Below are 19,559 nucleotides of genomic sequence, written 5' to 3'. Positions count from 1 at the left end.
GGTCTGTAAAATGACAGAAAATAGAGAAAATGTCCATCCCAGCTTCTTTAAGTGTGTTTTGTATTCAGTTTAATATGTTAAAAAAAAGACCTTTTCAGTCCTTTTTGGGCTTTTTTTGCGCAAAAATTACTTGAATGATTAATTGATTCACAAAATAGTTGGCGATCATTGCAGCTCTGCTCAGCATTAAACTGGACAAACACATTTTATAGTGTCTAAACCTGTAAGAAGAGCTTTCTCCAAAAGTTCTCTTCAGCATCAGAAACTGATCAGGGAAGCAATGCAATCCAAATCAGTAGAACAAAACACAGCAAAGCAATTTTCATTCATAAAACTTCAGAAGAGGACAGTAAACCAGCTTTATTACATGAATAAATGAAAGTTGAAATGTTACTTCTTCTTTCCGCCCTTAGGGGCTTTGTCTAGCCCTTGGATATACTTGCGAGGAATCTGATAATGATCTGAAATTGAAAGAAAAGATTAGACAAACTGAATTCATTTGAACAAATAAAGCAATTTAGAAAAACTATTGAGAGAAATTGTTAGATGTCGTAAGGATTTAGTTTCAAACCTAGCAGCAAATTGCTGATTTGATGAATCTGGTTGCCTTGGATCTGGACCAAGACCTTGTCCTTGGACCCAGGGATGGGCTGTAAAACAGCGCTGGCCTGGACTCTGCGCTGCAAAGCAGTGGCCACGACTGCAGGATCCAAACCGTACACATCAAGGTTTTTTATTAGAGTCACCTACAGGTGGCATATGGAAACAATATATCAATAATAGCTTGCCACTAACACATCTGTATCATGCATATGTCAGCCGTTGAGTAACAAGATACTGCATGTGGTTCGTACAAACACATGGAAACAGTAAAATGTTCCACGGTCAGAACACGTATCAGCTAATTTATCACTTATCACAGTGCTAGTGGTGCGTCTCTAGAGATGCCACTGTCGGTCCTCCACTTTGGTCCACACCAAAATATCTCAACAACTAGAGAATGGACTGCCATGAAATTTTGCAGAGATGTTAATGGTCACCAGAGAATAAACCCCTCTCCTTTCATCTATCTCCATAATGAGGTTATGTGGCATGTACATCCATATCCAGAACATTCATATATCATACGGTATTGGCTGTTGTGTTTTTTCACATGTGCTTGATTAGATGTGAATGTCACCAATTATTTAGCCAACATGATGCCCTAACAAACAGCAGGTTTTTCCGGAAAAGATTTTAAGACCTGGACAGAGCTAGATGAACAGGAAGACATTATTTCACACTGTGAGAAAAAAAAAAAAAGGAAAATTTGATTTTATTTGAAGATAATAGGCACTCGAGTAATAGCCACATGGGTTTTATAAGCATCGAGTAGACAAAAAACATGGTGCCTTTGAACTTACACCTGGTTTGGGGTATTTGGTTTATGTGTCTCTTCTGTTCTCTTTTATTTCTCTTAATCTGGTGCGTTTTTGTGTGAGAGAAGGACTGGTGGATAATAATGGTGATGATGGGGGAGGTGAAGATGTGTTGTTGGGGTTTGTTTTGTCATTGTAATTAAGACAGATTGGTTGGTAAATTGCCTGTTAAGGAATGAATGACTGAATAATATTTATTATAAGTGTTTTTATTAGCAGAGGGCCCATTTTATTTATTGCTGAAGTTTGTGGGTTTTACTTATTAATTTATTTAAGGATATTAATATTTATTTTTATTTTTTCCATTAGGAATTCCAATGTCTAAAAATGAATTACTCTTTCAATGGCTTTCTTGCACTATTGTGCTACTATATTTATCATTATATCAGTGGCATAAAATGGTCTGAAAATTAGTAATAAATGTCATTTACCGCAATTATTTCTGGGACAACATATCGTCCAACACTAAGTAATCATGATGACAGGCCTATTTAGACATTCAGAAAATTAACTATTATCTATTTAAATATTAACTATTGAACTTGCGACATTTCTTCTTGACTTGTCTCCCCTCAAAAACTTCAATATAGGTTGTTTGTACAGGCAGCAAAATACGACTCATATTTACGTTTGAAAACAAAAGCTCACAGTTTGTAAGTCACGTTTTTTATGTAACTTCCGTGGCTCACGTCATCCTCATAACTATTTCACTTCTGGCTTTTACGTACATTTATTTACTGATTAAACCTTACCAGGAAGTTTTTTGCCCTAAACCTAGGTCAGTGGTTTTGTTGCCGAAATTGACAGAAACTGCAGCTTTTACAATTGCAAACCGTACGTGTATAATGACGTGTGTGCTATTTTAGAACGTTGCATGTTCACCTTCTCCTCCAAAGCAGCATCCAAACAACACATCGGAGTGAACGATGCTGTCCTCTACATGCTCCACCGTGCCCTTGCTCATCTGGAGGAAACTGGTGCTTATGTGAGAATCACGTTCTTTGATCTTTCAAGCGCATTCAACACCATCCAACCCAACATACTCAAAAACAAGCTCACAGAGATGGAAGTGGATCTTTCCTTCATCTCCTGGATCACAGACTACCTGACAGGAAGACCACAGTATGTCAGGTTGGGGAACTGTGTTTCTGGGACATTAATGAGCAGCACAGGGGCTCCACAAGGCACTGTTCTGGCTCCATTCCTGTTCTCACTGTACACAGCGGACTTCAAATATTCTGAGTCCTGCCACATCCAGAAGTTATCAGACGACACTGCTATTGTCACAAGAACTATCTCCTCCTGAACACCTCAAAGACTAAGGAAATGATCATGGATTTCAGCAGGTTCAAGCCCCCCTTCAGCCAGCGAATACCAGTGGGGTGGACATGGAGGTGGTGCCAAGTTATAAGTATCTATATATGTATACCTGGATAATAAATTGGACTGGTCCCTAAACACAGACGCTCTCTACAAAAAGAAGCAGAGCCACCTCTTTTTCTTAAGGAAGCTCTGATCTCTTGACATCTGTAGTAAGATGCTGCATATGTTTTAACTTTTATCCGTTTTATCAGAGCCAGGTTGGACACACTGGAGGAGGTGTTGGAGAGATGCACTGTCAAGATGTTCGAGGTCATCTTGAAATAGTGGCTCATCTGCTACACAAAACCTTTATGGACCAAAAACAGCAGTGGATGGCTCCTCTCTCTCTGTTACAGGACGGAGAGATTTAAAAGTCCTTCGCTCCTACAGACATAAGGCTGTTTCATTCTTCAATAATTTACAGAAGAGCTAACGTACTAACTGAATTTCCCCATAGGGATAAATAAAGTTATTTTGATTTGCTTTGTTCTGGGTGGTGGTGACTAACGTTCTATTCTATCGTTGAGGTTGGAGATCTTGTTGACTGGTAACATCCAATGTTTACTATTAAGAAAAACAGACCCACCAATACTGTACTACTATTGTCTATAGAATTAAGGTAAATTTTAATGTCAACTGCAGGTCAATGCCACACATGATTATAGGATAGCAGTGTTATCCTGAACGGCTCTCATAGTTTCAGTAGTTATTATGACTACAAACAGATGGAAACAGTAAAATCAGCTAATTTACCTCTCTGATTTTGCCGGCGTTGTGTCCCTAGGGACAACAACTGGAGTACAGACTGTCATGAAATGTTGGAGATATTCATGGTCCCTAAAGAATGAACCCTAATAAAATTGGTGAGCTAATCTCCTTTCATCAGGCTCCATTATGAGGTAAGGCGCAATGTGTAAGACATGGCCAGCATGTGAATAAGTAACAGTTTTGATGTTCTATCAAAGATGTCCATGTGCAGCTTATCTATTAAAATGAGCATGCTAACCAGCTGTATGTAATAACACATGTAGTTCAGAGAAAGGACAGAAAAGTCAATAATGTTGAAGGTACAGCCCCCAGTTAGTGACACAGTAAACGCAAAGGTACCTTGGCAGGTGAATCACCACCCAAACCACCTGCTCGTGGCACGAAAACCAATTTGGCATGAAACAATAAAAGTGATATAAAAAACAAAATAAAAGAGTTAACATTGGCACGAAATTCCTTTACTGGAGACCACTCCTGCTAAGTAACTAAGCTAATGATGTCTCTCAGAGTTTCATCAAGTTTTACAAACAGGTGGAAACAGTAAAATGTTTCATAGTCAATATATATATATATCATCTAATTTATCACTCTGCCCTCCCTAGAGGCACGCTGCTAGAGAGGCTAAAATTCAGTGTCAGTCCACCACTTAGATCAACACTATAATATCTCAACAACGAGAGTATTCCAGATATTTATGGTCCTCAGACAACGAACCCCCTAATAAATTTGTTAGCTCACTCTTTTTCGCACTGTGAGAACAGGCTGCCCTCATGGTTGTGTGTTTTTCCCTGACTCATTCTCTTTTTTTACTAATGAATTTGCACCTATTGAGAAGAATCTGGTGAAGCAGCCTACCTAGTGCACACTAAGGCTCTCCCTGAACATGGTGTCACGACAGCCAGATAGAAATTAATGTTGCCAAGTCAAAATATTGAATCATTCATCATACGACAGCCAGATAGAAATTAATGTTGCCAAGTCAAAATATTGAATCATTCATTCATTGTTGGCCATCACTAGATGGCCAACAAGTTGAAACTGTGGATGACTTTTTATACCTCGGCACAGTTTTGGACTTCAAAGTGAGCTGTGAAAATACAGAATAAATCTTTAAAAAGATGTTCACAGCTCCTCCTAAGGAAACGTTGTGGCCTCAAAGCCATCATTGAGAGTGTTTAACTGCTTTGCTTCCTGCCTGGTGTGGCCATTTACACTGTAGATCCAGGAATAAGCTTTCTAAGATTCTGTTAACGGCAAACAATAGTTGCCAGATGCCCTTGACCCAATTAAATACTGAAAGGACGAAGAAGAAAAGCGAGGAGAACCCTGGCAGATTGCTCCCATACCATTATTCAGCCAGTTGAGCTCCTAAGCTCTGGGAGGCAATAAATAGTACCTCTGGCAACTAAAATTTATTTAAAAAGTCCTTTATGCCAGATGCCATCAATATTCTTCAGTCATGTTTTAGCCAGATGCTACACAAGCACAACAGCAAACTCTAGAACAGTGGTTCCCAAGCTTTTTCTTGAGGGACCCACATTTTTACCATTGTAAACTGTGGCGGAATATGAGCTGTTGCCTTCAGGAAAAAGTTATAGGGTACCAAACTGCAAGTTAAATAGATACAAACTGTCCTTTATACCTATCTCTATTAAAGTATTAACTGCATTAACTACAAGGTTCATACACTTTAGCAGTGGTCAAATTCAAGCATTTTTCAAGGACTTTCTAGGCCAATTTTCAAGCTTTTCCAGTATCTTACACCTGTTGTAAAGTGCATGTTTTAGATGACTACTTACATACTAAAAGGGGGAGATTTCACTTAATCATACCAACAGCGATGATGTTACACTTTTAGGAGGAACGGTCTTCATTCCAGATAGGCTACTCATTATTTTTTACATTGAACATGTGATTATCTATAGTCTATAGATGGATATAGTCAGATTGCAAGAGAACTGCAGTAAGCATTTCAAGCATTTACAAGCACTTTATCCAAAATCCAAGCACTTTTTAACCCTTGAAAATACTACATTTAAATTCAAGCATTTTCAAGGATTTCAATGGGTACATAACAGGAAGAGCATGTGCAATAGTGCAAATGAAGAGTGTGTGTGTTCTGTGCTGATATTAATATATGTGACATGTAAACAGACTTCGTTCTGTGTGCGTTTGTTTTTTGTGTTGTTATTTTTGTGTTTGTGTTGTTTGTTATGTTGTGATGTGCTATATGTGAACATGTGACATTCGCTTGTGTCCACAACAAATTTCTACTAAGGGAGACAATAAAGCAACTAATTAACTAACTAAGTTACACTTTCCATAGCGTTCAAATCCTTTGAAATCTGGATTGTAAGTATAGCCTCGCAGGGCTTGTACCATATCTGTAGATTAGAGGTAGACCGATATATAGGCCGGCCGATATATCGGGCCGCTGTTAGCTTTTTTTAACTGTATCGGCATCGGCCGATATGTGCGTGCGTTTGCTGGTCAATTAGGGTTTGGGTTAGCTCGGTGCAACATCTGCCATTCTCTGGTGAGCTGCTGCTGATACCGGAAAAAAGAAAAACACATCAAATATGTGGATCATCTGAGGCGCCACCACCTCCAGGCCTAGAACAACATACACATTGTTTGCTATCCAACTGTTAATATGTTTTGTTTGTTGTGTTAAAAAATGTTTCTTTTTCTGTTTACATTGAGACTTGTGTAACATTTGTTATCAATGTGTCATTTTTATCATGTAAATGGAGGGAGAAAAGGCAATATCGGCTTCAAGAATCAGCCCCCCAAAAAAAATCGGCAGCACATATCAGGGATCGGTTAAGACTGATGTCAAAATAATCGGTATCGGCATCGGCCTTAAAAAACCTGTATCGGTCGACCACTACTGTAGATTCTTCTTAAACTGTAAATATGCCAATTTGTGAACATTTTTTTTTTTTACAAATCCCTGCTAATTCACAAGTAGAAATTTATGAGATTGTAGAAAAAGTTGTCACCTTCTTATTGGAGCCTCGAGAAGCAACAGAGATGTCTATGGGCTCGATGTGGCCCTTCTTTTTTATGGGTGCTTGACCAGGGAACACAACTTGATAGCATTCCTGCATTCTTCCCAACGTCCTGTGAAAATGAGGTGGCAACATTAAACTTACACCAACAGGTAGATAGTAGCAACTGACATGGAAACTTGGGTAGTAATGTAGAGCATATAATCAGCAAAAAACTGGAATGTTGATACTTTGTTCATTTTTTTTACATAGAGCACAAAAAGGTGAAAATAAAAAAAAAAAGGTTTTCAGGACGGTCCTTAATATTTGAGCATCTTTCACAGTGCTCGTTGAAAGATTCCTCATCAACAAGATTCAATTATCTTGTTGATGTGGAATCTTTCAACGAGCATTGTCTTTATAATGACAAATTCTGACATCACTTGAAGACAACACCAGAACAAATCATCAAATAAACCTTAAAAAGAAACACGTGGGATTAATGTTTATCATTATTTCCACCAGGCGATGACAGATGGAATATTTAATGGCACCCACGGGGCGACAAAATAAAGGCTGGTCTTTGTCTTTTAACCGACCAGTACCACAAACACACACTGAGATTTATATTAATTCCCTGCAAAACTATTTTTTTAATTAAAGTCTTTGTACCTAAACACTGAGAAAAGTGGATTTTTCTCAAGGCAAAAAGAACTAAAAACATAATGGTTTGTGTCCTGGTTCTTTATAAGTGTATCTTGTGATTTTACAACAGCGGTTACAACCCAGATGTGTGGGACTTTAGTGCAGCTGTATAATTTTTGTTTACAGATCAGATCATTGATTTGCAATAGGGTGATTAATTCATCCTGTTTTAATCTTGAAATCAAAATGCCAACTGTCCTCCTGCCCACATTGCAGGGTATTCACATGTTGGTTTGATGGATGTTGCAATTAATGATTATCATGCTCAATTTATCTCCTTTTTTCCTAATTGAACTGACTTGTTTTGGCATTATAGCCTGCCACAGGAATGCAGATACAGACGTGCCAAATGTGAAACGACTACAGACATGTGGTCCGGATTGGGGTACAAGATGGGTACAACTCGTCGGCTTCAAAAACATTTATGTTTGATGCTGTTTACGATCTCCTAAAAGAGAAGAAAAAAAAAACGAGTCTTTACCTGCTAAAGAGGTCGTCCCACTTGAGAGCCTCGACCTCCTGGTACTCTGATTTCTCCAGCAAGCAGTCACACAGAATGGGGTTTATGTTCACATAGCTGTTGAGAGCAGAAAAAAAATATCTCATACAATGGATAAATGGCACTCAACAGGAAACATGCTGCCTTGTTAAGCGATGCCAGTTGCATGGCAGGAGTTATCCAATTTGTCCCAGCCCTCATTATCAATTAGTTGTGCATCAGAAGATACACGATTCCTCAGCTTAAAAGGGAACATGAGAAGTCTCTTCTGGAACTAAATCTCATTTTAAGCATTTTAGCCAATTATAGCATCACATGGTCTGGGGTCAACTCTTTATTGGTTCTGTGGCCGAGAAGGATGACCTTTTACCACTGCAGCCAAAAAAAACTGGCACAGAGGTAATGTTTTAACTCAAACTGAGATCTAAGTCCTCAGTGTTGTTGAATTACAGAGGTACTTCCTCCTCTGATGTCAGCTGACCTGCACTCTGAGTTTGAGTGGGGGATGGAAACCTCTTAGTCACCGACAAACTAAAACATTTCTTTTACCTACGTCATTGCCCGAGGTTGTTACATCTTATTAAAGTCTTGACTCACAACTGTGAGCTGTGCTCCCGGGTAGTATGGCCTGATCCATTCTTGGGGAGCTCCCACCCCAATTATGTATTTATGTTTCACAGAGTAGTCACTTAAGGAAAAAGAAAGCTCTGCTCTGTTTCTGAATTAATGAGACAATTATCTCAGAATTCTGACGACAGAGCAGATTTTTTTTTCTGTTTTCCTTTTTTTTTTCCTGAATCCATTATTTCTACGTTGATCAGAAAAGAGCTTTATGTATTCTGCAGCACAGTCAGACTGGAATAAATTAATATTTGATTTCTTTGAATGCTTTAACCTCGTCAACTCCTTAAGGGTGCCAGCATCCTCGGCCAGCTTTCTGTCAACGGGCTTTGTTAAAATAATCTGTCATCGTCGCTTCCAAAGTGGTCAAAAACGGTTAAATGTGGCACCATATCTGTGTCGTTTCTATCAACTCAGAAAATGCTTAAACAACTTTGAAGACATAATCGAATATGGAAATGACCTTCATATTCTCCAGTCATGATAATCTAGCACTTATGACTTTTTAACATTTAGGAGCCTAACCAAAACAGAATGTTCATTACAGATTTATGACTAGAAAAACCAGACAGAGCGCTGCATCTGACATTAATCTCCAAGTTCCCTGCTTTCGGATGGTGATCACTTCTATTTGGCAGCTGCTGCTGGCCTGCTATCCCTGAGTGTAGAAGGTTTAAAACCACTTTGAAAGCCTTGGCAACGGAGTTGTGGTGCTTAAACTGATATTCTGGATATAAAGATTTTACACCTGCACTCCATTGTTAAATGAGAAGGTTTATATTGTAGTAATATTGTAGTCTGTTCCCCTCTTTTTTTTCTTATCCCATAAGAACCCAGACCCAGTAATCCTTAAAAAAGGAAAATTATGGGGGGTATACCACAGACCAAGTGGACCTTATGATATTTCTTATTTTTAAATGAATAAACTTAACACCTTTTCTGCTTACAGAAACACAAATTTGCCTTTTTCATTGCATCTCCACAACATATATCAAAATTGTGACATTAATAGTGCTGTTTAACAAAAAGTATTTTTTAGATTTGTTTTTAAGTAACAAAATAATAAATAAAAACAAAAAACCATCTGCCTTTTTTGTTCTCATCTCCATAACATATATCAAAATTGTGACTTTAATAGTGCTGTTGGACAACAAATTCCATTTCAGATTTGTTTTTAAGCAACAAAATAATAAATAAAACAAATAACCATCTGCCTTTTTTGTTCTCATCTCCATAACATATATCAAAATTGTGACTTTAATAGTGCTGTTAGACAACAAATTCCATTTCAGATTTGTTTTTAAGTGACAAAATAACAATAAATCGATAATAAGCAAATATAAATAACACTGCCTTATTGGACGGCTTCTCAACAAGCTACTGCAGCTGTAGAACACTAAAAAACACACTAATGTACTTGAGAAAAAATACATGAACATTACTATACTTATACAGCTGCATGTCTATGCCAGGACTTTCTATGAAAAAATATATATTTTAATCTCAAGGGAACTTTAATGGTTAAGTTTAACCCTCTATAGTACGGTGTTGCCCTCAGGCAACATCCCCATTTTTGGCCTGTCAAATTTCTATAATGCATGTTTTTGAGTGATGCGATACTTTAAAAAAGAGGGAAGAGTATAGGGAACCAATAGCAATGCTTTAATTTGTCACATGACCTCCAGGAGGCCATATTCAAACACTATATTGCAGACTTTTCCAAAGGAAACAGCTTTGCCATTTTGCGCCCGAAAAAATCACTCAAAACTTAATTTCGTAGGCCTTTTTCATCTGGAAAAAATATATTCCTACTGATAGGTGAGTAAACCTTCATTTTTGATAGTTTCATACACTTAGACTGTTCAAGATAATCATTTCAATGAGTCGTTGGTTCAATGGCAAAATGTTGCCTTCAGGCAAGAAACTGGTTAAAAAAGTTCCTTTTCTAATTTTAAATTTAAAATGTTATGTATTGTACCCTGTTGAATCTACTGAATCTTTTACACATGTTTATTAAATAAATTATGTTAAAATTATTTTTAAAATGTTCTTTTTCACATGTGCACCGTTATGGTACAGTGTTGCTTACGGGCAACAAACCCCCCCAAAAAAAAGAATTATAACATTTCTTCACATTATATTTATTTAGTCTATTTTGAGACAAAAAAAAACACTCCAAACATTTTTTTCTAACTGGCATCATAATGCGTACCATAGAGGGTTAAATAATAATGAAATATCTTCTTTGGTTTTTAAGCATCTACTTACTTTTTATTATTTTCATCCACCAGTTCATTCTTCTTCACATACTCTGTGATAATATGTCTCACTTCAGCAGGCTGCAGTATTGCTCCTTTCCTGTAGAGGCATTACAGCACACAAGTATAAGAATCCATGTCCACATGGGATAAATATACCAATGCATCTTCAGCTTATAGAGTTATTAAAGACTTTTGTAATGCTACTGAATGTTGCAAAAGCAAAAACACCAAGTAAGCAAAACAGACTATTTGTATTTGTTTATTTTCTCTGTTTAAGGTTCATTTTTATAGGGAAAAGTATATAGAAGGCTCTAATGCCATATTATATCACATTATTTATAGCCTGAGTTGGTTTGCAAAGGCTTTCTTACAGGGATCTTAAAAATACATCCATTACGAGACCACTCAAAACATGAAAATAGCTGTTTAAGAAGCTAATTTCTCTTCCAGAAATGATTTAAAACAAATAAAAACACTCTGCATGCTCGGAATAAAACTTTATTACCCAACTAAATCTACTCCTACCTTTGAGTTTTTAACTAATGAAAAATGCATTTTTGAGGTGAGGGGGAATTTAGAGTTCTGGAAATGTATATAGGTAAATTATGAAGCATATAATAGGAAATTAGCTGCCCAGATGTGTTTAGTAAGCCAGACGTGTAACACAGTCTAGATATACTGACCGGAAAAAATTAACCATAAAAGTGAAAAATGACCCCATGTCCATAACCACATTTCCACATATGTGCTTGTTCTACTGTGACATGTTAAAATGTCTTCAGTGAAATAATGCCTGTGTAAATAACACAACTAATAATGGCTAGGACTGCATGATATGGAAAGAAATATCTTATTGTGATTATTTTGACTGGTATTGCAAATTGCAAAATAATTCACAATCATACAGGGAATGACCAAACGTTTTGTGTAATGGCCAAGGTTATTATAGTTAACGAAAACTAACGAAATAACGAAAACTAGAATTGAAAAAACATTTTCGTTAACTGAAATAAAAATAAAAACTAGAGTTTTCAAAAAAAACGATAACTGAAACTGTATTGCGTGGTTACAAAACTAACTAAAACTAACTAAAATTATTGTGCAAATGTCCTTAGTTTTCGTTTTTGTCAACTTTTTTCATTCATAATTCAGTGTTTCTATTTGAACATGCAACACATGGTAAATATGTTTACTGAGACTGGGATGTCTACACTCAAACCAAAATTCAAAACAGTTAATAACCTTATTGGGGCTGAGATGATAAACCAAAAGGAAATAAAGGCAAAATTTATTATTACCACTTTGAATCTCGCACCCAACACATAGCCCATTACAAAATACTAAAACTAACACTAAAACTAATAAAAACTAAACTAAAACTAAGCATTTTCAAAAACTAAAAACTAAACTAAAACTAGAAAACTCACTCTAAAAACTAACTAAAACTAACTGAATTTGAAAACAAAAATTCACAACGAAATTAAAACTAAAACTAATGAAAAATCCAAAACTATTATAACCTTGGTAATGGCAAAATTGTTTTATCCCCTTCCAGGAAGTCCAGAAGCGGAGCTGAGATACAAAACACCCCCCTGGAGTTGGCTGAGATAATGAAATGCTTGTGGATACACAAACTCTCCCTGTTATGTCCTCCTACTGCCTCAACCATTACAAATATGTGGATGCATAAAGAGTCTGGGTTAGGAAAACACACACACACACACCTCTTTTGTGCATCCAGAAAGAGAGGCTCCAGTCGAGCTGACACCGAGTACAGAGTTGTGATCTCAGGAGGATGGTACGGAGGATCTCCTTCCCCTCCATCCTGAACCGGAGCCGCTACAACATCTGTCTCCTGCGGAACTCTGAAGGAGCGCAGTCTACAAAGTGTTAATATCATAAAAAAGGAGAAACAAAGAGATAGTCAGTCTGAGTATGGGCAAGCTGTGAGTTTGAATCTCAACCAAGAATTTCTTTAAATTGAGGCAGGGCTCGGCTCACTCTGGGTTTTTCCAGTCCACCTCCACAATGCTCTCAACACCCTTGGTCAGTTCTTTCACTCGCACAAGGTTATGTTGCTTCTGCATGGCCTGTAGAAACTTGGACAGCTGTTGAAAGACAAAAAAACATTTCATAATAAATCCCTGCAGATGGAAACGTTACAGTTTATTTATGTCTGTAGAATTTAATACTCGGGACATCCAAATTACCTTTTTATAGCTGGATTTCTTAATATCAAGTTGTTTTCCAGTTGGGCTGAAATAATACAAGATGTTTTGAGTACTAAAATTTAATTCCACTTCTGCACGTCTTAAAACATGAGCTTTTCTTTACCAGCAGGCGAACATGTGGTTGCGCAGAAATGTACTTGTCAGCAGGGGGAGTTCCGACTTCTTCACTTTACTCTTGAGAGCGTGGAGAAAACACTGCAGCAGCAGGCCGTCCATTGTCTCTGTGAAAATCAGCGTATGACCTGGGTCACATCCTCTTCTCTCTGAACAGGCTCCCATTTGCCACATTCGATTCTATTCAATTCAATTCTCACTATCCAGTTGAGTTCACAAAACACAACCATATGTGACGACAGTAACCAAGCATGCCCTGCAAGCATTAAATCAATTTGATGCAAATTGGGGATTATGGGGTTTCTGAGTTTTATTAAAAGCTTTTTTGGTACACTGTTGCAGTTAGCACTTGTAAAATATTCGTTTTTATTAGGGCCGGGACTTTAACGCGTTATCTAAGATTAATTAATTACACAAAAATTAACGTGTTAAAAAAAATTGACGCATTTTAATCGCACTTATTTTTGCACCGCGGAGCGTTTCTCACTGGATGAGTTCCAGGCGGACCGATTATACTGGAGCACCAACTAGTGTTGATGAGTTCAGACAACAACAAACCACAGGGAACATGAACGAAAGGATGATGGGACATTTTGTTCCAAAAAACTAATGGATGGACCGAAATTAATTTGATTTTTTTTAAACCAGCTGTTGGTAAATCAACAAAGTGTGTTCTGGCCTCTGACGCAACAGAGAGATATTTTCTAATAGTCAGGGTTTCCAATGTTCTGAATGTACTTGAAAGTATTGTGTTTTACTTAAAAAACCAAAGTATTCTAGTTTACAGAAGGTCTACCTACCTATAGGCTACCTGAATTTCTGAAATGTACTATATTTCTAAATATGCTATTGCTACACTTAATGGCAAAAATTGCACTGGTCTGTTGGACTTGAACAAAAATAAACAATATTTTTATTGCTTAAGCTTATGTATTCAGTCATTATTCAATGGTATACTAAAAATCCATGTGAAAAAAATTACTTCTCACTGTTCTCAGGTCAAATATTTATATGCGATTAAAATGCGATTAATTTCGATTAATTGATTACAAAGCCTCAAATTAATTAGATTAATTTTTTTAATCGAGTTCCGGCCCTAATTTTTATACTACAATGTAATAAATATGGTGGGACGTGTAACTAAGTCTGGTACCTTGCAGCATTTTATGGTCACCCTGGTTCTCCTCCTCTTCCTCATTGCCCTTTTCCCCCTTCTCTTCCTCCTGCTCAGCCAGACTCAGCTCCTCAATACCAGAGCAGGCTGGATCTGGGGCCGCTTCACTAGGACTCTGCTCCTCCTCAACACACTTCTCAACCTCTTCCTCTCCCTCCTCGCCTTCCTCATCACACTCGTATTCTTCTCCATTCACCCCCTGTCCTTCAATCTCTGCATCTGGTAGAGAAGGAGGACATGACTTGTCTCCAAAAGCCCTAAAAGAAGGATAAAAATAAGTTTACTCGACTATAAGGATACATTTAAAACCTTGTAAATGTCATAATATTGACTCTAATTAAATAGTTCAAAGTATTAGCTCTGAAAAAGACAATTTCTTTTCTTTTTATTGATCATCATAAAAGCTTTAAAATGTATGAATCACATTCAGGTCGTCTCAGGTCGTCACATTTTACTCACTGAGGTCTTGTTAATCACTGAAAAAATGGGGTCTTCATACATACTGAACTAGTTACAGTATTTTAATAACCCCTCTTCTCCTCTTCTCTCTTTTCTGTGTAAAGCTTGCAGTCCAGCTGGATTTTCACAGAACTTTTGGTCTCAGTGGAGACTTTCAATGGCTTCCCAGTTGTCTAGGAGGTCAGGATTGAATGTTTTTACAGGATCTGGTTAATGCAAACAGTTTATTTTTTATAAAAAGGAACTTGTATTGTATGACATGTTTATTTCTTTGATTAAAAAAAAAGTTATTTAAGTGTTATGTTAAACCTGCCGTCTAGTTTAGGGGTTCAGAAGGTTAAAGGAGTAGTTCACCAAATTGGGAAATTTGCATATTTGCTTCCTGCTAAGAGTTAAAAAAGAAGATTGATCCCATTCTTCAGCATGAGAGGTATCAAATTACTCATCTAATGCTTGGCAACAAAGTGTCAAACTTTCCTTTACACAAAGACATTCACAGAAATGAATAATTGAAATCTGGAGCATGATGGAAGCTACTCACCAAAGATTATCCATGTATGTGTGAAGAACACACACTCCTCTTCCTTTCATACCCAAACTGAGCATCTCTCCTGTGGACACTGCAGCAGTGCCAACGGCAACAGGAGCCCTGCAGTCAACCAGCAAAAAAAGTGTCACATTTAAATGTGTGAGGGAAGTGTTAGATGTCTTTTTAAATCCTTTATTTTAACTTACCTACTGTTGACTAACGTAACAGAACAGCAGTTGCCCTGTTGCACATCTGGGAGACCACTCGAAGGCACCACCACTCCCGGCAGCATGAGATCTTTGCGGAAACACAGTATTTGTTACTTTACATGAATGTAAATGTATTAAAACATGTGTCTAGGTCTTGATCTTGTACCTGCCCCTCCAATCAACTTCTGCAGCACTGGAGGCCATGTTCTGAATACTGGCAGGAGAGCAGGGTAGCGCCAAAGCACATATACTGAAAAAAAGTAATATGACACAGTAATAAGTTACCTTACAGTATTTTATTCACTCAGTCATTTTTAATGTAACTTAACAGCTCATTACCTGTTGGATAAATGTGTTTCTCCAGTTCAAAGAATAGTGGATTTTTATGAAGAACATAAAGTATCACGCCATCTCCCTTATGTGCATAAATCTTCACGACATTTAGCTCCTCTTTGTTGGGGATCAGCTCAGAGAGTTCTTCAGCAGACAGTAAAGGAAAGGCTGCAGATATGTCCGCTTTGAGCTTTCTCCTGAAGGTGAAAATAAATGTCTCAGTCATTGGGTCATGTCATGCGTGTAACTCCTACAGATATACAGTGTACACACTTCAGATGCAAGATGTATAAAACTTAATTAGAAAAATTCTATTTGCATGTCTTTAACTTAACATGAATGGTTGAGACTTAGCTTACTACTTAAGGGTAATTTTGCTTTAATCCACCCTATTTCCACCATGTTTTTGTGTGCAAGTGACAACAATTGTTTAAACTGGTCCAATATTGAGTGGAGGACTACATCAGCTCCAGTGCACTGACATTTGGGACTTTCCAGCAATATAATAACGAAGCTATTCATAACATCAGACTGTATTAGAAGAAGCCAGCCGTTTTCAAATATTGGCTTTGGTTTGTATTTAATTACAACATGAAAAGATCCTAACATAACAGTACAATAATTAGCAATTAACAAACTAAATTGTACTGTAGATAAATTGTGAACTGATATTATCTGCTCAGAATAGTTAAATATAACGAACTCACTACCATTATGCCGATTTCTGAATCTGTATAGTATTATGGACAAGCATGAAGCTTAAGACAATAACTAATTTAGCTCTGAGTTGCTCCAGCAACGACAGGTGAGGTCTAATATCTGGACAGCCTTCTGATACGTTTTTGAGTAGTTTCAATATACCTCTAGCTTCATAAATAAAATGACTTCCACTGTAGCTAGGAATAAATGGCGACAAGCACTAGCAGCTGGGTTGAACTGACAGCAGCACTGACTCACCTGTCTGATCCTTTGATTGCGGTGTTGGATTTTACACGAAACGGTCTGGCAAACATCTTCTCAGGAAATAAACAACTTCGGCAACAAAATCAGCATGTCCGCCTCGGAGATAATGTAACTGTTTTCATTACATCAGCCCACTAACTGTTAAACAACGCCAGATTTCTTATATTGGCTTTCTAGTCCTCGTTTGGGTATGATGGTCCGACACATATTTATGTCCGATGTGAAACTGTAGCCCGGGAATGTTACGGAAACATTTGTTCCGCAGGCCGAACCAAAGGACATAGACGTACGAGGAGAAAAATAGTTTTTGTCATTTTTCACGTTTTAAAAGTTGTCTGTGTGTGCATGTACAGAGAAAATGTCTGTGAACATCCCCGAAATGGCCTCGGGAATTGTTCACCTCATTGTAAAACCATTGACGTTAGATAGTTTAGTTATATGTCAAGGGGCCTTGAAGTTACATTTGAGAAAAAAAATGTATTTGACTCACAAATCGAAGTCCCCTTTCCTGTCTGTCAGATGAAGTATCCATGTCCATGTTTTTGTTGTTGACAGAACTCCAGAGATACGAGCTAAACAGTCTTACTAATAAAAAAACAAACAGCGGAGGAGACATCAACCGGATATTGGAAAACTCGCATTGTTGAATATATTAATATGTTTGCCATTGGAGTGTTACTAGCTTCGCAGTGCAAATCTGATTATTTTCCAACGACGTCACTATCCAGTTTGCAATGACTTGAAAGTGACTGCATGTTCATATTTCACTATTTTTAAACAATGGAGGCCAGTTTCACCTGTCTTACCTTTGGTATAAATTAGTTCAGGTGCATTAACTAACCAGAGGGGCGCTGTTTCACTCATTTGGGGACACTCAACGGAAATAAGGAGGACATGGCTGTGACAAATAAATAAATAAATAATCTCTTATGTGACAAATGAATTATTTAAAAACATTTTTTAAATGACAGTGATAGCTATTGTATATAGCGCTTGTATAATTCTCTGAAAAATAAAACCCACTGTATTTTAGAAACCATGCCACCAAATTTGGGATAAGCAGTAAAGAATAATGAATTGATTGATTCATTAATTAATAAATGTATTTTAGGGAGGCAGTATGAGGGTACAGCTTGGGGTACAATCATGCATCTGCAGTCTGAAGGGGTATACCTTAGCTCAGCTATTCTCAACCTTGGGGTCGGGACCCCAATTGGGGTCGCGAGATGATTTCTGGGGGTCGCCAAATCATTTTGGAAGTCAGCTCTGTCTCCACTGTGTTAAAGTGTTCATGTGTTGATGTGTTTTTGGTAATTTAATGTCTTTTTAGGCCATTTTGTGTCTTTTTTGGTCATTTTGTTTCCTTTTTTGGTCATTTTCTGTCTTTTCTGGTCATTTTGTGTCTTTTTTGGTCATTTTGTTTACTTTTTTCGTCATCTTGTTTCTTTTTTGGGTGATCTGAACTATGCATGTGAGATTCTGGACAACATGCATGTTAAATTGCGGGTCGCGACTCAAAAAGGTTGAGAACTACTGCCTTAGCTGACCTACGTATATAATAATATGTTATAGGACCACAAAGAATACAATTTCCAAGCCATCTGTCATTGGGGACAAATTGGAAAAAGATATAAGGCAACAAACACTGGTGGCATGTGATGCACGTCAAACCTGCAACCAAGCCTGCAAACTGGCAGTGTGTTCTGTAGGAATTTAGGGCTTGGCCTGGCTACACTGTTGTGTTATTTTCCAATTTTCATGTGTATTGACATTGACCCACCTGAAAATCCTGGTTATTGTACTCCAGTCTCACATTGCCAGACCTGGCTATCTCCAAGGCAAGCTGCAAACGTTTTCCATAAACTTTCAAGAGATGAGGAGACTGATCTGCCATTTTTTTGTTTGTTTGTTTCTTCAGGAGAACAGCTTTAGTGGACGTTCAAGTCACTCGTTCAATGTACAATATCCTTTGTTTGCTAATGTGTGTTGTTGTTTCTTTCTAATGTACTTTTGGGCCATTTTTTATTCAAGGACATTGAATGAAATTTGGGGCAGGATTTATTTATTTTTATATTAAATAGAGGAAGTTTAGCAACAGTTGAATCATGACTAATAAATTGTTCATAATTACCAAATACCAAAAAGTGTGACAATAATGGTCCTAACTCATAAGGGGTAACATTGTCCACTGTAGATGTGACTTTATCCATGTTTGTTGATGTTACGTTCTTTTAAATGACAGCCATTGAAGTGGCATTGAACTAGTCCACAGGCTGCACCAGGGACGCCAGTGGCGGTGAGTGTGTATAGAGAGCAAACGAAATGACGTGTTTTAGGCCAACCCAGAAGTAGCATCGCCATGGGATCCACTGAGAATTCACCTGTGGGATTTTTATATTGTGTTTTGGATCATTGCAAAAAATAAGCTCTGTGGAACACACGCGTTTCTGATGCTTACGTGTTTAGTCAATAGGATAATTTCCACAAATGAACACCACTTTTATTATGTTTGAAGGGTTAATGCAGCCGATGAAAGTAAAAAGCTAACATTTTGCTGAACCTGAATTGGATTTGATGCATATTTTTTGGTGACATGAATACATGGACAACAAATTATAATCCAGAAATTCACTTTAATACAAAATAACAATGGGGACCTGGTCTTCTGGAGTTTGCTGAAAACAATTTGATTTACTTCTTTTATTGGCTTTTAAAATTCAGCATGTTTGCAATTGAATGGCCATTTTGGAAGATTTTGGCATTCCATAATTCCAAATTTTACAGTAAAAAAAGTATGAAATTCATGTAATGAACACATGGGGACCTGGTCTTCAAGATTACAGTGGAGTTTGCTGAAAACAATTTGATTTACTTATTTTATTGGAGCAGCATTAATACAGTTGAATGGCTATTTTGGAGTCAT

At 37.3% G+C, this 19,559-nt stretch overlaps 1 protein-coding gene across 1 annotated transcript; it reads right to left on the bottom strand.

Annotated features, from left to right (window-relative positions):
* Window positions 1-345: 345 nt before the first annotated feature.
* eif2d (eukaryotic translation initiation factor 2D) lies at window positions 346-16,927 on the bottom strand. Its single transcript, XM_059332712.1, has 15 exons — window positions 16,631-16,927; window positions 15,680-15,870; window positions 15,507-15,590; window positions 15,338-15,428; window positions 15,144-15,251; window positions 14,123-14,400; window positions 12,959-13,076; window positions 12,835-12,880; window positions 12,626-12,732; window positions 12,349-12,504; window positions 10,632-10,721; window positions 7,725-7,820; window positions 6,551-6,671; window positions 572-746; window positions 346-461 (listed from the first exon to the last, which is right to left on the bottom strand). The coding sequence occupies exons 1-15, from the start codon at window positions 16,684-16,686 to the stop codon at window positions 391-393; spliced, it is 1,788 nt and encodes a 595-aa protein (XP_059188695.1). The 5' UTR covers window positions 16,687-16,927; the 3' UTR covers window positions 346-390.
* Window positions 16,928-19,559: the final 2,632 nt, after the last annotated feature.

This window comes from Centropristis striata, chromosome 5, assembly GCF_030273125.1.
Source record: "Centropristis striata isolate RG_2023a ecotype Rhode Island chromosome 5, C.striata_1.0, whole genome shotgun sequence".
Lineage (NCBI taxonomy): Eukaryota > Metazoa > Chordata > Actinopteri > Perciformes > Serranidae > Centropristis > Centropristis striata.
The sequence above is the reverse complement of the archived record's forward strand: the minus strand, read 5'-3'. Positions and strand labels throughout refer to the sequence as shown.